The 26,275-nt window shown below is 38.6% G+C and overlaps 2 protein-coding genes across 4 annotated transcripts in view; one reads left to right on the top strand and one right to left on the bottom strand.

The window, feature by feature from the left end:
* Positions 1-26,275, top strand: part of LOC133979436 (uncharacterized) — a 1,726,912-nt gene that overhangs the window by 1,339,455 nt on the left and 361,182 nt on the right. The window lies entirely within an intron of this gene.
* On the bottom strand, positions 415-26,275 carry LOC133978580 (protein mono-ADP-ribosyltransferase PARP14-like). Of its 3 annotated transcripts, none has more exons than XM_062416845.1 (23): positions 26,037-26,275; positions 25,218-25,300; positions 21,364-21,391; positions 20,956-21,030; positions 19,935-20,111; positions 18,732-18,857; positions 18,062-18,163; positions 15,221-17,402; positions 13,938-14,249; positions 13,384-13,459; positions 12,560-12,796; positions 11,769-11,990; positions 11,093-11,207; positions 10,509-10,658; positions 9,677-9,739; positions 7,964-8,149; positions 6,454-6,657; positions 5,943-6,064; positions 4,437-4,672; positions 4,046-4,320; positions 2,175-2,317; positions 1,690-1,864; positions 415-912 (listed from the first exon to the last, which is right to left on the bottom strand). In XM_062416845.1, exons 1-23 carry the CDS (start codon positions 26,218-26,220, stop codon positions 632-634), a joined length of 5,754 nt encoding a protein of 1,917 aa, XP_062272829.1. In that variant the 5' UTR covers positions 26,221-26,275; the 3' UTR covers positions 415-631. The 3 variants fall into 3 exon arrangements, with proteins under 3 accessions (XP_062272829.1, XP_062272830.1, XP_062272831.1); XM_062416846.1 differs by having other exon boundaries at positions 2,175-2,314; XM_062416847.1 differs by having other exon boundaries at positions 13,947-14,249.

The following is a 26,275-nucleotide window of genomic DNA, read 5'->3' as shown; positions in this document are numbered from 1 at the left end:
TAGTACTGGCATGTCATACTGGTGTGTCAGTACAAACACATGAGGCAGAATTTAGATTTAAAACTTTAGTGAACATGTGATGGTTCTGGATCAGGGATAGTTGTTGAGATGTTTCAGTCAAAGTAGTGGAGCAACAGATCATTTCCATCCATAGAGCCGTGACAGTGGTATGACCGAAAATACCAGAAAGCTAATACTAATTCATTCAAACCACACCTTTTCCCAATTGGCTAAAAGGTTTTGTGTATTTCCAAAGAAATTTAACAGATAGGACAAAGGAGGTGTGGGTGGAGGCCAACAGTCCTATACAGCTCCATGTCTCCACAGTCAAAAAAAAGAAAGTGACAAAGAATGTGTAATGAATTCCGGATGAATGAAAATAATGACACTGTGTTAAAATATTTATAGTCAAGGTTTTAATGTTTGTCTTTTTATTTGTCATTAAAACATTTTCCAGCTAACTAATCTTATACTCAGATACAGTGTGATGGTTTCTTCTACAGTTATTCATGAGTGTTTGGAAACAAAATCAAGAAAATGGCAACTGCAGCTTGATATTAGTAGAAATAGTTTCATGTGAATTTAAACTATAAAATATATGATAGTTGTTGCACAGAGGAATAATAGCAGTTTATGTGAATGTGATAAGGTACTCTGGGTATGCCTGAGTGTCACTGAAGATGACAAACATGGTTGGTCCTGCAGTGTTGTCGGTGACGCTGTCATACAGGTCTGCATTCCCAGAGCCTTTGGAGGGCGGCGTGATCAGTCCAGCTTTGCCCTGGGCGAAGTCTCCAACCAGAACCCTGGCCAGGTACATGCGCTTATGCCCTCTGGCATCAGGCTTGGAGTAACCCCGTGCAGAGTAGACAGGGTCCACTGCAAAGTACGATCCATTGCCATACATCGCAGCTACAGAAAATAAGAGAAAGCACAAGCTCCATTATTACCTAAAGGCATACATGAATGATTCCCAGTCACTAAAGTTCAGTAAGAAGACTGCCACTACTGCAACATGGAAGGATAGTGAAAATACTCTGTGTATGTTTAGAAAATACTTTAGATAGATGTTAACGCTGTTCAGAAGTTCAGTGAAAGCTTCACACAATAAATAAATGAGAACTAACAAAACAGAAACTAATCAAATAATTGATTCAGTAATTTTTAAGCAAAAACGCCAAACGTTCTCTGTGGTCAGTTTGGGAACCACTGCTCTCAAGAAACGGTGTGATTTGGAGTAAAATACTGATCTTTGGTGAACAAAGTTTTCATCAGCTAACATCCAAACAAAACAAGCAGCTGACGAAGTTTAGTGTGGTTTTATATGATGGGTTTGAAATAAAACCCATATGTGATACAGAGTATATCAAGTGTGTGTTTAAGCTACAAGTCAAACTGAATATTAGATTTTTTTATACTTAACCCCAAATTGCTCCTAATGTCTGCGCCAACGTTGTATGTATGAGTGTGTGAATATTAGTTTCCTCCTGGTATGCAGGTTGGTACCCTGTGTGGCCCCAGCCATCAGTGTGTGAATGGGTGACATATAGTACAAAAGCGCTTTGAGAGGTCAAAAAGGCCCTTACCATTTCCTTGGCATGCAGCCTAATTTAGTAATTCATCTCAAACTGTTTATTTTAACTAAGAATATTCTCAGTGTTTAACAGGTGTGTGTGTGGTTTTGTTTACCATGTGCTCCTGCATAGCTGCGGTTGAAGCCTTGTTTGTTGATGTGATCGATGGAGTTGGATCCGGTGCCGTGGAAAAGCATTTTCTCATTGTTTTTGTGTTTATTCTTCACCTCTAGGTTTTTCTTCATCAGCTGGTAGCTCTGCCACAGTGTCTCATTTTGGACCCGTTCAATCTGCCATCACAATGAAGACAAGTAATTCAATTTCTTTTTTAAGATAATTTTTTGTCACTTTTTCTGTATTGGATAGAGGATTGTAAAGTGGCAGACAGGAAACAAGGGGACAGAGATGGACATGCAACAAAGGTTATTGGCTGAAACCAAATCAGGTTTGTTGGTGTGTGCAGTAACTATTCAGCGGCCAGGGCATGAATGTGTTTTGCTTTTTTATTTGTAGGATTTGTTTATGTAAATGTTACCTGAGATCACAAATCAACATATTAGTTATCAGTATACAGTTAAGATGATCAGAGAGTGAACATACACTGATGATGTTTGCAGAGAGGCCAGTCTTTGTCAGTTCCGTCTGCACATCGTTGTATTCTTTAGATCCAGCAGTCACAGGAAACAGCTTCAGGAGGTCGCCTTTCATGTCGTCCCAATGTGCAGGCAGAGCAGCATCAACTGCTGAAACAACAAGAAGAGTGTTTGTTTTAAGTAAAGTACAGTTTTGCATAAGCTGGGTATTATTTTCATAGTTTTGAGCATCATTCATAACAGTGTTGAATCACTTGCCATCACTTTTTATTCCACATTTGAACTGATATTAAAAAATCAAATATTCTATCTGTAATGAACTGGCCAAAGGATAAACTAAACCAGTTTAGTGCAACATGCTCTGCCTTATACTCCAGCACGGAGACTTTGTAAAAAGAAAGTCACTCTAAAGCCAACCAAAAAGTTCCAGGAATATGGAACCACAGGAAATAAACTTGTTTTTAACACCAGGAACTATCCTACACTAACTACATTTAGATAAATCTCAATAATTATTCTCTAATTGTTTCGGGTCATATTTTTTATTTCCAGAACAAAGGTGGACGAAACATCTCAATTGTCCACTGTATTCTTAAACTGACTGATAAACTGAGTGATTACTCTTACTGCATCTACACTATATTGCCAAAAGTATTGGCTCACCTGCCTTCACTTGCGTATGAACTTAAGTGACATCCCATTCTTAATCCATAGGGTTCAATATGATGTCGGTCCACCCTGTGCAGCTATAACAGCTTCAACTCTTCTGGGAAGTCTTTCCACAAGGTTTAGGGAATTTTTGACCATTCTTCCAGAAGTGCATTTGTGAGGTCACACACTGATGTTGGACGAGAAGGCCTGGCTCTCAGTCTCCACTCTATTCATCCCAAAGGTGTTCTATCGGGTTGAGGTCAGGACTCTGTGCTGCACAGTTAGGTTGGAACAGGAAGGAGCCATCCCCAAACTGTTCCCACAAAGTTGGGGAATTGTCCAAAATCTCTTGGTATGCTGAAGCATTCAGAGTTCCTTTCACTGGAACTAAGGGGCCAAGCCCAGCTCCTGAATGACAACCCCACACCATAATCCTCCCTCCACCAAACTTTACACTTGGCAAAATGCGGGCAGACAAGTACCGTTCCCCTGGCAACCGCCAAACCCATACTCGTCCATCAGATCGCCAGATGGTGAAGTGCGATTCGTCACTCCAGAGAACGCATCTCCACTGCTCTAGAGTCCAGTGGCTGCGAGCTTTACACCACTGCATCCAACGCTTTGCATTGCACTTGGTGATGTATGGCCTGGATGCAGCTGCTCGGCCATGTTACTGTTCTTGAGCTAATCTGAAGGCCACATGAAATTTGGAGGTCTGTAGCGATTGACTCTGCAGAAAGTTGGCGACCTCTGCGCACTATGCGCCCCTCAGCATCCGCTGACCCCGCTCCTCCATTTTACGTGGCCTACCACGGTTGACTGTGGAATATTTAGAAGCGAGGAAATTTCCCGACTGGACTTGTTGCACAGGTGGCATCCTATCACAGCACCACGCCTGGATTCACTGAGCTCCTGAGAGCGACCCATTCTTTCACAAATGTTTGTAGAAACAGTGCTTGATTTTATACACCTGTGGCCATGGAAGTGATTGGAACACTTGATTTCAATTATTTGGATGGGTGAGTGAATACTTTTGGCAATATAGTGTATTTACTTTGAGGTTGAAGAAAAAATAATCCCAAATGAACAATTTGACCAATAAAAGGGACCAACATTGTTAAAACAATAGAATAAGTGATTCCTCTTGTTAGTTTTAGAAATCAACCACTGTGCAGAAGAACAATTTTGTGTTTAAACAGGTTGAATCAGGACTATGTGAACACTCACCTCTCAGGTCTTTTCTAAGCAGCTCCACCTCTTTACGTCCATTTGCTGAAACAGCTTTTTTAAACTTCACATCAGCTTTGTATGTTTCATTATTAATCTTGATTTTCACATGCTTCTCTTTGTTCTCCAGAGCCTCCTCGAGGATGAGGTTGGTGTAAATGTCAAACGGCATCATCGTCCCATTTCGATTTGGAAACTGCCATTCGACGAGTCCGCTCACTAGAAAGGCCTTTTTCCTCTCGTTCTCCGTCCTCTCCACCTTCCGGATGATGTCTCTAATGTTCAGAAGAAAAAAAAACACTAATAAAAGCATTTTGTGTTCTGGACTGAAGCTTTATTTATGATTTTGGCTTTTTTGTGTCATTAATTCATTTGGTTGCTGTTTACTGACCTCACTGCAGACTCAGCCATAAACACGTCCCTGGTCAGGCCCTCCAGATGGATTTTAGGCTCCTGGTCCTCCTGCGTCCTGTCCAGCCGGATGCTGACAGTCAGTTTCCTCTGCAGGGTATTCAGCTCCTCCATGTCAGACTGAGACAGTTTACTGATGAACGGTTCGGTGATGGTTCGCTGCGCCTGCTCGGCCACAATCAGCTCCTCAATTTTCTTCTTAGCCTGACTCACAGCCTGTAGTGTCGGGGAAATGGTTAAAGTGACTGAATGCAAACATACATCGTTACATCCTGATATTTTAATTGAAGGAAGTAATATGGAAGCACATTGAATTCACCAATGAAAAAAGAATATAATTGTAGTTATCAGATGATAAATTGTAATTATGTCATCTTATCTTCTAATTTCCTTTCATAAAGTCTTTTCTTGTAATTACCATAATTATGTGGTAAGTTCTCCAAATGTTTTCTCATTGGTAAATTCAATAAGCTTCCATACAGTCCATCTGGTTTCTGCTAAATAAATACCATGCTTCATTTAATTAATCCATACAGAAACAGAAATAAATAAAAGTAATAAAAACTATCATTTGTGTTCTTAAAGAGAGTTGCTGAAACTATTTCCTGCTAAACAACAGTCTATCCATCCACCCAGCACTTCTCTGCAGCATCTGGTTGTCAGGTACATATAGTGTAGTTGGTATAGATGTATAGTTATGGCGCTTTTCCACCACACTGTTCCAGCACGACTCGCCTCGACTCGGTACGGTTCGAGGAACCTTTTCCATTACAAAAAAGTACCTACTCAACGTGGGCGGGGTCGTTATAGCACGGCTCCACGAAACTGCTGTGACTTAGTTTTATACTCGACACAAAACACATAAACAATGGAGGACATTGAGGAAGTGGTGTAATTGCTGCTGTATGAGGCTTTCTCTCTCACACAAAGCAAGAAAATTGAGCCGTATAGTTGTAACTATGGTCGTAACGGTGTTGCCGGTATTTAAAAATGCCGGCTTTGATTCTTACGTGGGACAGCTCATGACTCTTCCAGCGACAACTCTTCTGACCAATCAGTGGCCGGCAGTCTGTTGACGTCACATTTAGTATCGGCTTGGCTCGCTTGGAACCTCACCAGAGCAGGTACTAAAAAAGTACCAGGTACCAGGTACTATCCCTGATGGAGACGCAAAAAAAAACGAGGCGAGGCGAGCCGAGTCGTGCTGGAACTGTGTAGTGGAAAAGCTCCATGAGTGAAGACAGGTTTGGTTTTGATCTTTGCACTGGTACAATGGTACTTAGTCGTAAAGACAACTTTACTGTGACATAAAGACTTCTGGAAGCTGCGTAAAGTCTCTGCATCAAATGTTCAAACAAGAAATAGTTCAATAACTTAACTAGTTTTACATTTCTGTCTGAATGTAGATGAAACAAGGTTTTAATCAGTGTACTTTCTCCCTTTAAAACAAAGAGTTAAGAAATAAAGTGAATAAATGCATGTTAACCTTGGCATTCTCAGCACACAGCTGAAATACTGTTGGTTCAAACTCCTCCTCATCCAGAACCAAGCGATTAGTGCGTTCCTCCCCAGATCCGGTAATAAAGTTTGACAACGCAGTGAAAGAGTCTGAAACATCATAAAATAATAAAGTTTGTTTCTTACATTTTGGTCAGCACTGAAAAAATGATGAAACTGAATTAACTAATTTCAATAAAGGCAAAAAAATTAAATGAACTACATATATATGTGCGCCAATTTAAAGAAACTACATCTTCAGTAAGACCCTGAAGGCTTGGAGAGTAGAGCCACAGACAGTAGGGAAGGAGGAAGGTACTGAGAGACACACTAACACATTGTTGGTTTGGTTTGCAATGTCCTTCATGTGTAAAAAAAAAAATCACACAAAATCATCAATTCATCTTGATCAAAAGGAAAACGTAAAAAAGGAGAGAGATGTAGACAAAATAAGTGAGATCCTCCATTGGTGCATAATACATTAAAACACACTTATATACCTTTAATCTTGGTAAAGACGCTTTTCTCCTCCACTTCCTCTCCTTGTCTCCTTGTCATGCTCTTGTGGAACTCCTTCACCATGCCTGTCTGGAAGATCAAGATCTTCACGCTCCGAACAAACCTCGGCTGCTTCTTCCTCACAAACTCCACCACCGCACCAACCATGGCCTCCGCCACCGCAGACGGGTCGGCTCCTCCCTGACCTGAGAGACAGACAAGGACCAGAAATGATGATGATGATAATGATGATGATGATGATGATGATGATGATGATGTGAGGTTTGACAAGGAGATCCACCTTAAGATACAGTATAGGTGTTGGTGTCTCTAAAGTAATGTTGGTGTCCTCTACAGACTGCAGTGTCTATAATAACCAACTTATAACCTGTAAACAAATTAACTAACAACCTCCTAATGATTTACTCTCCTAACAGCAGTGTTGATAGTAACGTGTTTGTCATGATGGTGGTGCTATTGCTAATCATTTTACTGTATAAATAATCAACATAAAAACCCATAACCCATAATTTAAAAAAAAATACTTATTAATCTGTCAATTAATCGGTTAGTTCTTTGGTCTGCAAAATGTCAGAAAATGGTGAAAAATGGTCACTGGTACATGAAGCACATGATGCAACCTAAACTAGGTAATCAATCAAATAACTAATCCTTGCAACTCTAAATACGTGGCCAAAATTTGCTGATTGAAGCCTTTGAAATATTGTATGAAAGTATTTGCTTCTTTGTTCTTCACTGTAAACTGCAGTCGGAAACAAGATATTTGAAATTGTGACAGGTTTTTTTAAAATGTAGAACATTTTCTTAACAAAAAGGAACATGAATGTACTCAGTGACTTTAAAAGGAAATCTATAAAAGTGGAAATGATGTCCAGTTTTACTGAAATCATTAGGAATCATGTTTCCACAGCACAACTTGTCCAACTTGTTTTTTCAGAGAAAATATATGTATAGATATCAGGGCTTATTCATAAAGATAATGTACGCTGTAGTTCCATTAATGAAAATATTAATGAATATTTGAAAAGGCTATATTTAGTCGATGTGTTTCAGTTCTGTCCTTTGAAGCTGGTCTGGTGTTAATGATTGATGAATTTGAATTTTAGTGGTAATGACACAAACTATGCAGATTTCAGTTTTTCAGACTTTTTTGACAGAATCTACTTCCTAATCTACTGTACCTGCACATCACATCTTATTTGCCTTCTGACTATTATAATACAGAGACATTTGTGAATAATATTAGGAAATCTGAATAAGACTCCAATAATCTCAAACAACATGGCTGCACAAGGAACCAATGAAATGATCGAAATGAAAAAATGAGCGAATAACAGACAAACGAGAGGAAAATGGAAATGTTTGAAAGAAACCACAAACTTTGAGTCTCATTTCTGCTCCTTCAGGAGAAGAGTTTTCTTTAAGAGCACTCTCAGTAAAAGCGAAACAAAGCATCTGTGTCAGGTTCAGGTAATAAAAGTCAGAACAGACCTGTTCCCAGAGCAGGGAAAGAGACGGAGCTGAGCTTGTGTTCCTCGCAGACCTTCAGCACTGAGTAAACCATGTCCTTGATGTTTGCAGGATCCTTCTGGCCCACGATGTGAATGATGTTTCTGCTGGGCAGCGACCCGGCTGATGTCAGGATCATGGAACCAGGCTGGTAACCCGGAGAACTCACTACAGGAAGAAACCAAACAGTTGAGGGTCTAGTCTGAGTAAGACTGTTTTAAATTCAAAATTAGAGTTTTGTGACAGGGTTTAAAAACATGAGTTAAAAAGTCAGATATCAGAGGAGCAATCACAAACTACAGCCAGGATTTAAGGGAGGAGAAAGTTATTAAAGGGATCTCACATCACACTGAAACAACATTTTAAAGAGGGACACAGCAACAGGACTGTTCACACAATGGCAAAAAAACAAACAAAAACACAAAACAAAAAAAGTTACTCAATTTGTAGTTTTAATTGGAGTTTTAGTCGTTATCCACATCATTATATTTTTCATGTATTTTCTAGTTATACCTACATACCATATGTTTTAGTGTCTAGTTTTTATAGGAACCATGGAGCCTTGGCTTTAGGGTTGTGTCATTAAAACAGAATAATTATTCACAGGGACTAACTTCAACCTTTGTGCCATGGTTTTCTTTTGTTGTTGTTTTTTTCCATTGAAAAACTTTAATGAAGAGTTGAGCTGTGTAGTTTAGTATGAAGGGTTAATTAACAGCTGCTAGAGCGCAGTTTTCAATTTCAGCCACCAAGGGGAGCTCTAAGCCTTTAAATCAGAGCTGCTGACATAGAGAGTTCAGACAAGTCAACGTTCTTGTGCTATGATTGGTTCAGGGACTGTCACGTGATTCAGAGGCGATGTTGTCACCACAGTTACAGTACACCCCAGTTCTCATTGACATTAATTAAAGGCGACAGTTGAAGATATAACAAGTTATTACAACAAATATTAAAATAAAAATTTCTGCAGCTAAATAGTTGTTTTTTTCTTCAGATAACATAACATTTAGATCTATGAAATACAATGTGGTGTTCCTCAGTCCTGCTCGTCCTGTACATGAAGCACAGCAGACCAGTGAAACATGTGGTTGCATCCAAAATGACCTGGATGTGTTGGTATGTGTGTCAGAGTGTAATTTATGTGTAAAAATGATATATGTGTATTGGTAAATGAATGTGTGTACACCAATGTGTGTATGTGCAGATACAAATAGAGAATGTGTATTGTCTTACAGGTCTGCATCTCTCTCTCTCCTTTGAAGGTGTGTGTGAGAGAGACAGAGATATCTATATAGAGAGATATTTGGCTATAATGCTATGAATGCAAATCTGCAAGACTATTTGTATCTGCACACACACACACACACACACACACACACACACACACACACACACACACACACACACACACACACACACACACACACACACACACACACACACACACACACACACACACACACACACACACACACTTATTTTCAATGAACAACTAAGAAGTTAAACACTGATTGATGACTAACTACAGATGGTAATCTTTACCATTTTTAAACAGTTATTGTGGTAAAACCACACAACACAGAGGTACTTCAATAGGGATCCTTTCCATGTTTTGAGTCAATGATAATGACATTTATGACCCTGGCACTGGAAAACAAACGTTTGAATGAATAGTAGTTAATTCCAGGTACGTACCGATCTGTGAGCATTCCAGCTCAACTTTCAATCCAGCGCTGTCCAAGATCGCTTTGGACACTCCTAAAAATAATAAAAGGAGAGCAACAGATTCATGAAATAATTCAGCTATAAATCAGAGGGGCAAATTCTCAATCCAAGTGTAAAGAAATATATATTTTTGTCACTGATCATGAAGAAAAAACTAAAAAAACTAATGAAAGATGCTGTTGAGGGAAAGATGAATTATAAAAGAGTTTAATGAGTCTCTGCTTTACAATAAGACTTTATTTTACTGGTCCATTAAATATGTTTTCTGAGTAATTTGTAGGTATTTAACGGTTAAACTTCCTGAAAGTAGTTTATGTATAACTGTTTATTCTTATTACATTTCTTTGAAAGGGTTATGTTATGTGGTATTGTATAATAAATAAAGTCAATTTAATGTTTTAAAGAATGAATTTGCTAATATATGGTATGACTAAGCATTTTCAACCAACTTCACATTATTCACTTAACACTTTTGTACACTTCTTCCTGTCATTTGTACCAAACTGAACCACCCATTCTGTAAAAATGCTGACTGTTGAATACATTCAAATTTTCCAGGAATTTACAATGAAATTAAAGGACCTGTAAAATAAAGTGTTACCAGCCTTAAACCATCATTGGGTAAATAAGACAATTGGTGAGTCAGGTGTCTGTGGTTTGTATCAACAGCCAAAGACAGGACTGATCACTGTAGAGTAGGTATGTAGTAGGCAGTACGTCAGATTTGTAACATCGTCAAACACAGGAAGGAGATGAGGAAGAAACCCTGGACTGGGCCAGTGCTGCCAGGAGGAACAGTCACCTAATTTGAGGTTAAAGTCCTTATTGGAGGAGTTGATGATGACATCACTGGCCTCCTTGGTGATGTCTCCAGACGACACCTCGAGGGTCAGCTGACCCATCTGCATCCGGTACATACCGAGGGAGGGGGACGATACCTGACTGAAGGATGCTGAGACACACACACGGAGCTCACGTTAGTGTTTAAAACTTTCCAATACTGTGCTTCTGAAGCGCTGAGGACAGTGATAAAAAGAAAATACTGAATCTGTGTTACATGAAGGACAGAATCTGTAGGGGAAATCACTGGTAAGCTCATTGGTTAAGGGAGTAATCAATTGTCCTTTGTTAAGCTCTCTGCATGGCACATGAACTATGGCTCTCTTCACTCTGTCTCCAGTTATCTATTAAAGTCGACATTCAGATTAAAGTCTCCATTCTGTCTGAAATATTGATAAACTCACTGCTCTCTCTCTAAAATCTTGGATCACAGATTTCAGATTCTCAAACCGCTATTTACAGATTGTTTCTGTTTTGTGTTATTTCAATTATTTTGTTGATAAAATTAGAGATAAAGGTTGAAAGAAATGTGTGGAGCCTTTTTACCTGAGGGCTGTTGTGATTGGCTCTGAGATTGACGAACTGGTGACTCGTTAAAATCCTCTGCTTCATGTTGAACGTTTCTCGGACCAGTCTGACCTTTGAACTCTCTGGTGAAACACTGACAAACATTTTCCCAAAATATAAATATGTGATTTTTTTCCAACAATACAGATACAAAAAACCCACTTTCTGTTCAGAACTTAGAATCCTTTGTTCATAGATTGCAAAGACATCTGGTAACCTCACTGGTTTCTAACTCCAGGAGCCCAATATATTTCCATTTTCAAACATGTTGTCTTCAGCCTTAACCAACTCACTTGAGACAATTTATCAACCAAAACTAGTTCAAAACAAGCTAAGAAGCTCTGTGAATTGTGTCTGACCCACTACTTTGCACTAAAAACAATTGTAACTTTGGAAGATATCCACTTGATTCACTGTTGAAGCCTCATATCTTCAGAAAACTAAATATTTTTTCAGTCCATCAGGTGGCAGTGGAAGCCACAGAATCAGAGGCCAATGTTTGTAAGTACAGCTTGTACAGTATCTGTGTTTAAAATGTCAAACTGTGCTGTGATTCTCTTGTTAGATTAATCACATTTCATCTGTGTTTTACAGGCTGAATGATCGAGTTGTCACACCTAAACACTTCTCCTTGTCTTCAACAAACCAGACTCACGTCTACAGTGTGGCTGTCACTGGGATGGACAACAATGGCCACCTCGCTCAGGTAGCGAGGAGATCTTCTACGGCTGTAGCTGTGGATCTCCTTCAGCAGGACTCTGGACACCAGGTCTCTGGGGAAGCTCAGGTTGCCTGTACCAATGGCCGGGAAGGAGATCGACGTCATGTGACGCTTCTCAGCCTCCTCCAGACAATATCGGATGATGGATATCAACTCCTGAGTCATAAAGAAGATACAGTGAGAACAAGACTGATACAGGGCAGTAAGATGGCAAACTTTTGTGTGGTATACACTTTTTAAGGGGAATATTTCTTCAAGTTTATTCCCCAACTAAGTTACTCTATTATGTATTAAATGTAACTCAGTGGTGAGCTAAATTGGCTACATTTGGCCCCTTCTGACTTTCATAATTTGTGTGAAAACCTTTGCATAATTTTCACAAATCTGTTTTTTTCTGATTTAATACCCGGCTCATGAAAGTCTCAATAAATAGAAGCTTACGAACGATTGATGTGAAGAATAAATACCATGCTGTTTGAACAGTTCATGGCGCTGCAATTATTTCTAATTAAGCTACCTGACATTCAATTTTTATGTGTGAATTCCAAAACTGTCTTAATTTAAAAAAACAACAACAACAAATATACATGAAGCAGGAGTTGGCTATATCCCTCTTATTAATGGGGACAATTATCAGTCAGTCTGGCGCATGGTTGAACCTAAATGCTGAACTCTGCTGCAAGTGTAACACCCAAAATATAACCTCATTAATTAGAACCTCTTACCTCCTCTGCCTGGCCTGTTCCGTTGTCCCAGAAGGGGCAAACAGCATGAAAGACCTTCCTACACATGAGGTCAAAGCCGTCAGTGACAACGACATCGCCGTACCGCAGCGTGGTCGCTCCGGCTTCAGACCGAACAGCTGACTGCAATCTGGACCCGGCCGCCTCCAGGATCGCTTTAGAAACAGCTCCCTGGTTCAGGTTCATGTGCTCTGAGATGGTGTTGACGACAACATCAGTCTGTGGACCAAAATCACAAAGTTGTACAGAAGTATTAACTAATCAAATAGAAAGCCATGTTTGCAGTATTCGCCCATTTACATGACAGAAATCCAGCAAAAACACTGAAGAAAGCTGAACTTATGACTTTACAAAACTTAATTTGTCATTTTTCACAAAACAATCACTAGATAGCAAATCTACTATAACATTTCTAGTCTGGTCTAGTGCAAGACAGAGCAAACGTTTTCATATACAAGTGATTTTTGCCAAATTTGTATTAATACATTTCTCTAATTTTGTTGTTCCTCACCTACTAGTCTGAAAAATAACATTTGTTGTTGAATACAGTCCTAAAAGAGACAGTTCCATCAAAACAAATTATATTCTTAAATGAATTAATATAGATAACAAAAATGCATTTCATGGATTTTCGGCACAGTGACAGTGTAGAGATGGATGGTAAGACAACAACAGGCAATGGCTTGTCAACTGAGCTCTAACAGATGAGCTACACATATCCATACACTATAGCAGGCAGTTTATAGAACACTGTAGCATCCAGATGTGATTCTTTAATAGGCACCACAGGGTCAGTTGGTACTCACCGTCTGGTCCTGAATGTTTCCCTTCCAGAGAACAATCTTTAGACCCTCAGCTGTAGTCTGCACTGATGTCGCCGGCCTACAGCCAATCAAAGAACAGGACTCATGTCATCACAGTGAACATTCATGCGTGCAGGTTTTTGTCACTCCAAAAAGAAAAAGCTCAGAAAAGGTTGGTGTCTAGTACAGACTCCCCAGGCCACAATAGGATTTCATAATGCGTTACATCATTAGCAAAACATTATTGTGATAAAAGCCAAGCCAAAAGGGACAAAAAACCAAAACAATGTATCAGTAACAATAAAACTACTTATATCGTATTAATGGGACATAAATAGTCAACAAAAGCATTTGATGCCAATTAAAAAATTGTAGTTGTACAATGAAATACAGCATGTACATTGACTAAGAATAAACTATCACTATTCTGTAACAAAACATGTTCTAATCAGACACGACTCTGTAACCAGGGTTTATGTTGGACCTGGTCTTGATAGCCTTCCTGAAGAGAAAAAACCAAGAAGAAACAGAAGAAGGAGAGATGGAAAGAGTCATACCCTCCATACCCTCCAGACTTGGCGTGTCCTCTGGGGCTCTGATCACCCCTGTTAGCCCAAGGGCCTCCTCCTTCCCATCCCCCTTCTCGTCCTCCTCCTCGTCCTCTTCCTCCTTCTCGTTCTCCTTCTCGTCCTCCTCCTCTTCCTCCTCCTCGTCCCCCTTCTCGTCCTCCTCCTCGTCCTCCTTCTCGTCCTCCTCCTCGTCCTCCTCCTCCTCCTCGTGCTCCTCCTCTTCCTCGTCCTCTCTCATTAGACCAATGGCCTCTGGACTGATTTCCTCCTCGCCCTCGACCCCGACCCCACTGATGACCCCTGCAGGGAAGTGAACAATAAAGTAAACTACAAGTGGTTCAAAATAGTGGTAGAAATAAAACTTTAAAAAGGAGACCTTTAGTTTTTAGCAGCAAGTAGAACTGACTATTTGTTGACCCTATAGTGGATTACTACAGTAGGTTTGTGCTCTACTGTCATCTAAACCCAGCCAGCATCATGGAAGATCTTACTTGTGTGGAACTAGGAATGGCAAGTTAGTTGTTTTTTCTGTTGGTTCAACACTTTGGTCAAGAGTAAAATATTCCCATTGGATGGATTGGTGGTGATCTAACAGGCTTGTTTGATAACAAAATATAACATGTAAATCAGACAGTGTTGGGGTTCAGTAGATCCCATTACAAAGTTCTTGCACTCAATTAATTTCATTGTGACAAATTCACAAACTATGAATAAGTGCGTATAAGACACAGACACTGAGCTGCATTTTAAGTAATTTCCAATCAACAACCTACTTTTGTGTACAGTTTAATCTGTTTTTGATTGATGTTAGTTTTTAAGGAATCCAACAAAGCTGCAGTATATAGACCATTATTCAGAGAGAAAATTCCAAAGCAATTATGATAATCTAATTACATTTCAGCACTGATGACTATCATGATAATACCATTCATAGTGATGTTTCTACCTACACTGTGTGAACATTTGATATTGTCACATCCTTTGTTGGAAGGTGTTTTTGGTCTGCTTTGAATGCGTTGGGCTTGCAGTGTCTTCCTCATATCAGTCTTTGTGCTAAGCTAGCCAAACATGTCCTGGATTTATGTCTGAACTGGATGCACAGACATGACTCCAATATCCACCTTTTCATCTGATTCTGCGTTAGCACCTAACGGGAGGATTCCCCAAAATGGCAAAATGCTCCCTTAACTATTCACCCGTATCTGAATTCATGTAGTAATTTTAATTAAAAGTGAAAGTTCATTACAATAAGAAATTATTTTTCAATTTACCTTGAACCCCCGCGGCCTCTTCCGCCTACTTGCTGTGGTATTGTCATTGTAGGTTCAAGGTCAATGAACTGTTTGTTCACAGCTGTGGCCAAGACTCTCACAGTGTTATCAATATTGTCCACCAGATGAATCTCAGTCAGAGATCCTGGACTTCCTGGACTGTCGCAGTACTCCCGCACTGCTTCAGCTATGGTCTCAGCACAGAGCTCAACAGGAAAACCAAACACACCAGAGCTGATTGCTGGCAAAGCAACGGAGGAGCAGCTGACCTTCTCTGCTTCTCTCAGACTGTGTTTAACAGCAAGCTTCAGAAGCAACACTGACTTCTTCCTGTCATAGTCAGAGAACCGTGGACCGACTGCATGTACGACATGTTTGCAGGGTAGGTTACATCCACTTGTTACGATGGCATCACCTGCACTCAGTTTTCCACATTTGGCAATGTAATCATTGCTGAGTTTCTGCAGCTGTGGTCCTGCAGCCCTCAGCAGCGCCAACGCCAGGCCACCAATGTGCTGCAATTCTTCATTAGCTGCGTTGACCACTGCATCAACGCCGAAGTTACAGATGTCGGCCTTGCTCACCGAAACGAGAACTCCGCTGGCAGTCTTCACTTTGCAATAACATGTCTGGTTTTCTTCCTCATAGTTTTCTTCCTCTTCATCCTCTTGGTTATCTGGACGCAGCACCACCACACAGCTGAACTCTGTCATTACTGTAGACAGAAACAGGCTTCCTTGAGACTGGAAATACTTCTTAGCTCCAGGCTTGTCCACAACAAACTCGTCAGTGAAAAGAGCACTAGTCAGTTCCTTAAGGCAGGATTTAGCCTTGTGAACATGAAGACGAGCCCCAGCAATGATAATTCTTGGCCTCTCTGAATCAAAATCGACTGTCACACTGTTATCTTTGGCAATATTGGAGCAATCTTGTGTTTTCTTCTTGTCCATGTACTGAACAACAGCGCAGGACTCAACACGAAAGGTTTCTTGAACGTGTGAGTAGTTCACGATGAATTCCTTCAGACTGCGGCTGATTTCTTTCACAGGATTCAGAAAGCCGGCCACCATTACTTTGTCTCTTCTCTCTGGGTGGTACTGAACGGCTACTGTTCTCTTCCTGGAGGAGTTGTAGGTGTCCAACAGCTTTTGATTCAGGCTAACCCAGTTGGGAAGTTTCAGAACTTCCTGGTCTTCAACATCTAGAGTGTGAGAAGACAAAGCCATCTCTATCTTTTTCTGTGCGTCATTTAGGGCATGGTCAGAGCTTCCCAACAGGAACAACCCTTTGCTCTCAACGCTGTAAATAGCACTGATGCCTTGAGATGTGAACAGATCCTGGGACATGTCCATGGGATCAACATTCTTGAGAAAGTCAAGAAGACTTGGGTGGACATCCAGGTGTTTTTTTCTCATTTGCATATTTCTTTCTAAGATCCATGATTTTGTCTGGAAAACCTCTGCAGGGAGTCCTGAGATGGTTAACTTCTGTGTGTTATCATTGTAAGAGAGGCTCATATCTGGGGAAATGTCCAGTGCTGCTTTCTGCAACCCGTCCTGCTTCAGGATGTAGAACATTGCAGGGGACAATTTCATTTCCTCAGAAACACCATTTGTGTGCCGTTCAATCTGACTCATGGCTTTAAGAATGATATTCTCCACAGGAGCCCTGATGTGTTTTATCCTGTCAGCCTGGCCAGCGAAGGTCAAAATCCCCTTGGACGCATCAAGCACTACGTAGGCATCTTCCCTGACAACTGAGCGTATTTCTTTCTCTGCAGCTTTCCACGCAGCTGTGCTTGCTGGACATTCAAAGGCCGTGTACTGAGACATTTGCTGACAGAAGGCGTTTTGGGCAGTACTCATCCAGTTATCCACATCTCTGGCCGTCACATCTTTCTGCCTCAACAAACTCGGAAGAGGGCTGAGTTTCACCTTGTGGTTGTCCAAGTCTACACTGCAGAAGTATGGATGCATCTGACTGTTGATGGTTTTTAACAGTTTCTTCATTAGGAGGAATTTCCAGACAGCATGGTGAACACACTCTGTGAAGGGCTCAGGCATTTTCCATGTTGGTCGTTCTTCACCGTATAAAGCAGTGCTCAGAGACTCGTAGTAAGGGTAAATCTTCACAGGGATGGATCTCATCACATAGTCTACTTTTATGCAAATCCTTTCCACAACTGCAGCAACACAAGGAATAGAGAGAGAAAGCTCAGATAAGTGGTTGCTCTATTTGTAGCTACAAGGCATTTAAATAATACTGAGTTTCTTTTAAGTTTAAGTTTGTCACTATCGCTATAAGGCCCAAAGTATGTAGACACCCTTATCTTAACGTTGTGAAACCTTTATTCTACAGAATCCAATATTTCCAACAATTCTGTCCTTCCAACTTTGTGTCAACATTTTATAATAATAGTAATAATAATGATAGTTATTATTATTATAACGTTATCTGTATAGCATCTTTCATACAAGAAATGCAGCTCAAAGTGCTTTACAACAAAATGTATGTTTATGTCTTTTCTGTTTCAACATTACAATGTCCCTGTGCACAGAGTCACCTCCATTAAGAAATGCTTTTCCCAGTTTGGTTTGGAAGAACTTAACTGGCCTGCGGAGAGCTCCACTCCATCCAACACCTTCTAAATAAACTGGATCACCAACTACAAGCCAGACCTTATCACCTCTTTTCTATGCTCATATATAGGTGGAGCATTTGGGTGTCCACACACTTTTGGCCAAAGTTTAATGAGACTTACTACTTCTAAACATTTAAACGTTAAAAAATACACTAAAATATCAGTCATTACTCTATCAGAAGTAAAGTTAAATATAAAACCTTTTGAATCACTGAAAGTGACAATGGCGGCCTGTTCATCCGGGATCATGGTGATACAATCTGGCAATCTCCAGTTCTTCTCAAAATACAGCTCCAACATGTCTGGAAAGGAATTAGAAATGTTTTAACTACAATAGCATAAATGCTATAAGCAGAATACTTAAACCAAAGGCTGCACTGATTAAAGAACATGACAAATATGATTAAGCAACACAATGTGATCATCTTATCAGATACTTGGTCACTACATGGTTGCTTTAGAAAAAAATGGCATGAACACACCATTTCTCTTTAACAGCCATCTATTAGTGTCTGTGAATATAAATCTGTTATGGTTGAATAGGATAAAGTTGTGGAGTTTAAACAATATGGAAATGTTATTCCTGGTAGGTTTATTGGATGCACTTTACTAACCTTAACTCTGCTGAGGGGACAGTATAGAAGTTAAATATTCATTGAGATTTACACATTGTGTTTATTTTGTTACCTTCATTTGTAAAGAATAATGTAAAAGTTTTATTTAAAATATTAAAGTGAAAATATCAGCTTTCATTGAGGGTTCATGTATATTTTCTAGAGGGCTGGATTTGGCCCACAGGCTATTTGTCTATCATTGCTCTACGCCTAAGACTAGTTTGTGGTGACACATTGATTTTAATATTCTGTGTACCTTTAACCATATTTGGAGGAAGATCCTCCACTCGGACACTCTTTGCTGCCTCCAGCGGCCGGGCGGTCAGTTCATGTTTCTCCAGCTTCCGGCTGCTCTGACTCACAATGAGGAACTTCTCCACATCTGCCAACAAAAAAAAAGATGACTCCTTTAATACTGGAACAGGCTAACAGGGGAAAGGGAAAACATTTTTTACTACATGTTAAGAATACGTGACATGTGACAGTTTGATATATAAAATATTACCAGCACCTTTGACAATCTGACTGCTTCTTTGTGCTTCATTTATTCTATCACAATTTGTATGGAGAGAAATTTACATTATACATTTTTCTAAAAATTTAATATAAATGTGTGTGATGATTTGTGAGTAATTTATAGTAATCACAAATGCATTTTCCAATCCACAAATACCAAAACAACCTGTACAAATGTAAAACTATTTTATAAATAAATATAACCCAACTTAAATAAATACATTTCAATGTTCTCAGCGTATTCATGTTTAATAGTAGTGGTGTTTGTATAGTATGTGTGTATTACATGTTGCTCAATGTTTAGTGGTGTCGTACAGTGTGTGTGTGTATGTATATTGTTCCAATGTTGGTGGGGTTTCTTTAACCCATCAGTAGTTGACAGTTTGTGACAAAGAATTTCCCTCTGGGGACAATAAATATCTATCTATCTTAATTTCAAAGTGAGAAACGTGTCACCTTTTGATCAGACAGTACAATAAGGATATTTTGGTGGATTTGGTGTCATTTGAGGACTGCTGTGTAATTATGTGTTTTTCCCTGCTAGATGAAGGTAGATGTGATGAACCAACTGATCGACAATCTCACCAAAAAATACAAAAGTTTTCAAACTAATGAAAATTTAGTGTTATTTAAACCCCAAGATACTAAACATTTTTGCATGTCCTTCAACAGGAAAGCTGTTATATACTTTTAAAGTGCGTCTCGATGGCGGTAGCAAACAGACGTGGTGATAATGGACCTGGCATGTTCCTCTACGAAGAGAGGAACATTAGGAGTGTTTTTCCTTTTTCCTTATTTGAAGATGCTGCTGTAATCAATCACATAATTCCATCTTTTATATTTACTATTAAATAGTCTAGAAATAGTTAGTAAATGTGTCAATCTAGAACATCCAGACTGGATTAACTGTTTATTAATTAAAGTTTTTTCAAATGTTTCCTACCTGCAGGGCTGCTGAAGGTGACCACGGCTTGGTTTGTCTCCCAGATGATCTCCAGACTGTGGCTGCTGTCGTCCAAACCCGAGATGTTCTCCACCAGCATTAACAGCAGATCTTTGGGCATTTTGTCCGAGACGTTGTCCAACACCACCGAAACGCTCTGAACGGACTCCTCCGATTCTGAGAAGAGAAAGAAAAACCTGCATCATCTGCCTTTACTACCATTATTTTCATTAAAATATTTAATCTCCATTGTTTTGATCATTAAAAAAGGAAAATTTGGACAAACAAGTCAATGCAAAAAAAATGTAAAGCTGGGTAATGGTATATTTCACAGGTTACTTCCTAATGTTGTAATTTCCTAGAATGGATGATATAAACCATATCATTTGATATTAATTATGGGGAAAGTTCTGAGACAGTTATTCAACTTTAGTAATGTTGAGATTGAAAAGAGTTGTTGATTTAAACGAAAATGCCCTACCTAAACCCAAAGAAATATGTATTTATTATTAATTTATTGTCAAAAACTCCATTACACATTTTTGCATTTCCAGCTGACCTGCTGTAAAGTGACTGAAGGACTCATACATTACACTGAATAATTAATTAATTACTGTAGAAGTGGACCGGTAGAATTCTGCCTTACCTACAATTGTGCCGAATTATTATTAATATTTTTATCTGTAGCTCTGTTCACACAAAGATGCAGCCCCAAACAAAAATGAAAATTACTAATAAGTAAAATGTGATATTTAAACAATACAATAAAACATTACATTAAATACATGAAGTCCTTTCCAGAAATCTACAGGAAACTGAGCTTGACACAGCTCATGATTACAGATTACTTTATAAGTAAAACCCAGCAAACTCTGTCTGGTGATGAAGGCCATGAGATGAGGCTGAAAGTGTCACAAAAATCCAACAACATGAATCATGTGATGAGAAATGACATTGACAGTTTAAACTTCTTTCAGTTTACTATGGTTTTTAAAAAATGAAAACAGAGGCTTGTTTTTACCCTCTTTGCTCTCAGCAGAAGCTCCATTTCCAGGTTCAACTTCTGACTTCTGTGTCTTTGAATCTGCCGCTGAATCTGAGAATAAAGAGAATCGTGTTTGTTTTCATTGGTTTTATCTGCACACATGAACACAATAAGATGTCCAAAGCAGAAATTAAACATCGGCCTGCTTATAAAATGTATAATTTCAAAACAAAGACAACAACAAACATTGTATTTCACTGTTTTAGAATCTAAACCTTTTTTCCTGCTGTAATAAAATGTCAAATTTCTCCTTTAAATCCCTTTCAAAGAGCTTGTAAACCATACTCTATGTTAGCAGGATTTGTGTCAATATCTGATGAGAGTAAATCAATGTGACGTTAATGTGACCATCAAAGCCGAACAAGGTAACTGACAAACTTTTACCTGAGACGTCGTCACTGTTTGTCGGTGTCTGAGGAGGAAAAACACAAAAAAATGAATGAAATGATTGCAGACGGAAAAAAGTCTAAAATTCTGTTTAACATGGAGACTGTAAAGACTTTAGTTTGGTCGTCTCGGTGGGAATTCAAACTGTTGCCACAATTTCACCTTCCAGTCATGAAAAGTGTGAGAAAAGTAGTTCTCAGATATCATTCAGCACATTATAAAGAACATGCTAATAAGATGAAACAACAATATCCCATCAGCAAATGTATTAACATATGGACATACAGTGAGACTTCAGGTAAATCGCATAATATACGTTATTATTTTCATGATCAATTCATCTGCAGATTATTTCATTATTATTTGGATAATTGTTTTGTCCATAACATGTCAAAATATTTTCCTCTTGTTCTCGCTGATGTCACCAAATGCTATTTTATCTGACCAACAATCCAAAACGTGACAAATATTAAGTTTACAAAGATATAAAACAAAGAAAATCGGTAAATCTTCACAATAGAGAAACTGGAATGATTGTTTCAAAAAGGTTCCTTACAATTAAAAATCAATTATCAAAACATTCCTAGATTAACTTTCATCATTGCAGATTTAATAAAATGTTTCTTTATTACCAATCTTATTTTAAAGTTCTTTATAATGTGTTTTATAATGGACCTGATAGAGAACTCATGGGAATGAAACCTTCAACCCTTTAATGGGCTAAAAAAAAACAAAACACAGGAATGGTCCTTTAAATTTAACGTTTTTCCATCCACTACTACTCACTTGAGAAAATTAAATCAAAACATTCATACAAATAAAATGAAATAAAATAGGCAAAGAACAAAAGGAGCGTCATGGTTTCCTAGAAAACAAAACTAACTGTCTGAAATCTGAACACTCATAAAATGATATGATATGATATAAAGATCCAATGACGTCTTTACTGACACTCAATACGTTAATGTTTAACTGGCTCTTGCAGTTAGTTTCATTGCTTAATATTTAATTTCTCCAGTCTATATTTCTTGTTTCAAAAAGATCTACTTTTACAAACTGAACTTTTACATTTTCTAATTTCTAAAGATGCCAAATAGGCTCAGGTTGATGGAAATGTGTCTGAAATGATGCACAAGACATCCAGAATATTTCCATTTGATTGAATGTTGCAGGAATTAACAGGAACGAGTTTAAGAGATAAAAACTGACAGATTTACAAATGTTCAAGTCTTAAACCAGCAGTCAAGTGTCCATATGAACAGTGAATTAACTTTTGCCTCGCTGAAATCATTCCTCATCTTCATACTGACTATTAAAAGTTTTAATTTTTTAACAGTAGTGGTATAAGGGTCAATGACGTATAAGGATTTTCAACAACTCAATTTTAGAATAAAAAAACAAGCATATCTAATGCAGTAGTTCAAACATTCAGAATGTTGTGTACCTGACAATTCATATTACAATTTGAAAGTGATTTTAGTGGGTTTTTCAAGATTAATTGGCACTGGCCTGAAAAAAAAGTCATGTGGTGCGACCATGATTCATCTTGAAATATCTTTATATAAATAAAAGATCATCATTTACAAAAATGTTTTAAAAAATGCAAATACTTTGTTTCCAAACACTTTATATTACTGAAAACTTGTAAAAAAAAAGATGTGAAGCGTGTTAAGTAAATTGATTTATTTCAAGATGAATCATGGTCGCACCACATGACTCTTTTTAAGGCCAGTGCCAATTAATCTTGAAAAACCCACTAAAATCACTTAATTTCAAATGTATAATATGGAGCTTCAGTTACACAACATTCTGAATGTTTGAACTACTGCATTAGATATGCTTGTTTTTTATTATTCTACAATTGAGTTGTTCTAAATCCTTATACGTCATTGACCCATAAACAGATGGAATTATTACAGCACTTGATATTAATTTTGTTTAAGACAAATTTGATAAACTTCAAATGTGCTTTCTATGGAAGTGATTGAGGATAAAATCCACAGTGTGTCCACGCAATCATTTAAAAATAGATGTGAAGCAGTCTGAGTTAGTCAAATCAAGTGGAATGATCACAGCAAGAAAAACAGGTTTCAATGTTCATTTGGGCTCCTGACTTGTTTTAACACACACTCGAAAAATGTTAACTCGTCCTTTAACATGTTATTCACCTTGATGTTTTTATAGTCTCCTAAACCTCACAGTGAAACATCATATCATCATCATTAGTTCATCATTAATCTGTTTGCACCAGGCTGCTGTGCCGGTCAGTCAGGTTATCACTGTGTCATAGAGGAACCACACCTACACTCAGACAGCAACAGCAGAAGAAGAACAGTGTTAAAGTCCAACTTCCTGCTGCCGTCACAAACAGGAATGTATTTACATTTAGCTCTAAAGCAGCAGGTGACTCAGTTTAAAGCAGTCACGCAGACTCAGTAGGTGTGTTTGGGGAGGTCAGATGAGTATTATGTAAAATCTATTGCTGAATGAGGGGTTGATAAAGAGTCAAGAGCCATATAGCCATCAAATGAGTGAATTAGTGAAAATGTAGAAATCTGGGCTGAGAAAGGAAACAAGAAACACAAACACGATTAAAAACACACTGACTGCCCCGTCCAATCCTCAGAATGACCTCACTGTTACTTCCTGCAGGAAGTTTCCTCTGCTCAACTTATTACCAAAGAAGAAGTGCTGCAGCCTTCACATTCCTCATATCAGTTTACAATCAGCGCATGATTGACTCATCTATTTTTAGACCAGATTATCATGACACCATCACTTGAATTTTCCATCAGCTCAGAAGTGAAGGAAAAGCCTGCTGCACAACCAACAGTCAATATTCTCTGATCAATCATTCCTCCTGTTCATACTGACCATTAGAAGATCCCTTCATAATGCATTTACAATGGAAGTGATGGAGGACTAATCCCACAGTCTTCCTTCTGTGTAAACATGTATTTAAAAGTTGATCTTAAGCTAATATGAAGCTTCAGTCGTCAGAATGAGTGAAATCTTCATCTTCTATGTTTCAACGTTACAGTGTTTTTAGTACCAAAGTCTTTGTGTTACTATGGTTACACCACAGCTCAACAGGGAAACACTAAGAGGGAATCTGATGCTAAAAAGACTGTAAATGTGTCAGATATCACTTGATATGAATAACTCACACTGATGAAGCTCAATAGAAGCTGATCAGCTACTTTAAATGACTGCAGGTTTGAAGGAGATCTTTGAATAGTCAGTATGAACAGGAGGAATGATTACAGCATGAAAAACCTCTTTCACTGTTCATATAAACACCTGACTGCTGCTTTACAGACACATTTGAAGAACTGTGAACATTTCCTTTAAGTGATATCTTTCACTAACACAAAGGTAAAAACACCTGCAGGATTCAGACGTGAAGCTCACTCTCTGAATCCTGCGACCCCCAACCAATTCAGAGTGACATATAACTGTAGCTTTTGAAGAGATCTTTTAATAGCCAGTATGAACAGGAAGAATGATAATATATGATGATACAGTGAGGAAAACCTCTTTACTGTTCATATGGACACCTGACAGCTGGTTCTAGAGCCTGAGGTTTCTTCTTGCTGCTGTCGCCAAGTGCTGCCTATGTGGGAATGTTGGGTCTCTTTAAATTCAATTCAAGAGCACAGTCTAGACCTGTTCCCTGTGCCTTGAGCCTAGAGATGACTTTTGTTGTGATTTGGTGCTATATAAATAAAGATTGATTGATTGACTGACAGCCTTTAAAATGGTGAACCTGTCCTTTAATCTGACTCTAACATGTTGATTAAAATGATACACAAACCTCTTCAAACCTTCTTATTAATCTAAACTCTACTTACTGATGCAGGTTTCAGCCGTAACTTGACAGTTTGATTCTCCAAGGTGATTTGATGGTTATCCCTGGCGAGGACTCGCTCTCTCACTGAAATCACATGAATCACTTACGTCAGAAAAATGTAGAAGTTTCCCAAAAGATCAAGAACAAGGTAATAAAGCAGATATTTATTTTAAACTTATTTTTACTAAATGTCTAATTGTATTTGTATACTTGCTGTTATTTCATTGTATTGTATTTTTACAAGTACAAGTACCTCAAACTGTACTACAGTAAATGTACTTTCCATCACTGATCATGAGATTCATGAGTTAATTCTACATGGGATGTTTTTCTTCCTGCTGTGACTCATCTTGAAACAGGGACGATCTGAAGAGCTGCAGTGCATGCTGGGAAGCCAGCTGACAGGCTCATTGTTTATATAAACTGACTTTAATATAAAAGTAATATGAGAATATAAACTGATTAAACTTACAAGTGTTAATTCTTCACTTTAAAGAAGTTTGATCGACAGTTGTGATGTTTTAATGTGTCAGCTGAGCTCATCGGAGAGCTGAAAGCTCAAATTCAAGATTAAAGATAAAAATAAGACAAAACAAGCTGAATTCATTCTTTAAACTGTCCCGATGAACAGTAAACAGACTCTTTGTGTAATAAGTTTTTACTTTCTGTTTTCATCCCTCATGACTTGCAGAAACGTGTTTAAACTCGGTGTCACTTTACTTTTTTGGGACTATTTGACTCTTTATAGCTTTATTATGTATTAATATCAGATTTGTGAGTAAACCTGTCCGCTGTGTTGGAGCTTTCTACACACACTCACCCTCCTCTGATCTGAAGTAAACTGCGGCCCTCGGAGCTGCTTCCTCCAGCTGCACCACACAGTCTCCCCCGTTTGACTTTTTCTTGCTCCCGAAGTAAAGCTGCAGTTTGTTGTTCAGGGTTCTGGTCTGATCCGGAGTCCAGTCTCCCTCCACGATCACCGGAGCACACAGAGAATCCTCCATCGTCCAGCCGTCCCGTCCAAACACTGACTGACTGACGGCAGGCAGCCGCGTAGGA

Source organism: Scomber scombrus, chromosome 4 (genome assembly GCF_963691925.1).
Source record: "Scomber scombrus chromosome 4, fScoSco1.1, whole genome shotgun sequence".
NCBI classification, from domain to species: Eukaryota; Metazoa; Chordata; class Actinopteri; order Scombriformes; family Scombridae; genus Scomber; species Scomber scombrus.
Note: the sequence above shows the minus strand (reverse complement) of the source record. Positions and strands in the feature narration are given on the sequence as shown.

What these genes read in the sequence shown, in the direction of transcription:
- LOC133978580 (XM_062416845.1), bottom strand. Translation starts at nt 26,220, where the DNA reads ATGGAGGATTCTCTGTGTGCTCCGGTGATCGTGGAGGGAGACTGGACT. An exon ending in CACTTTCAGTGATTCAAAAG is followed by an intron (nt 17,403 to 18,061) that starts GTTTTATATTTA and finishes GTGTTGCTGCAG; the next exon opens with TTGTGGAAAGGATTTGCATA. An exon ending in CCAATCACAACAGCCCTCAG is followed by an intron (nt 10,659 to 11,092) that starts GTAAAAAGGCTC and finishes TGTGTGTCTCAG; the next exon opens with CATCCTTCAGTCAGGTATCG.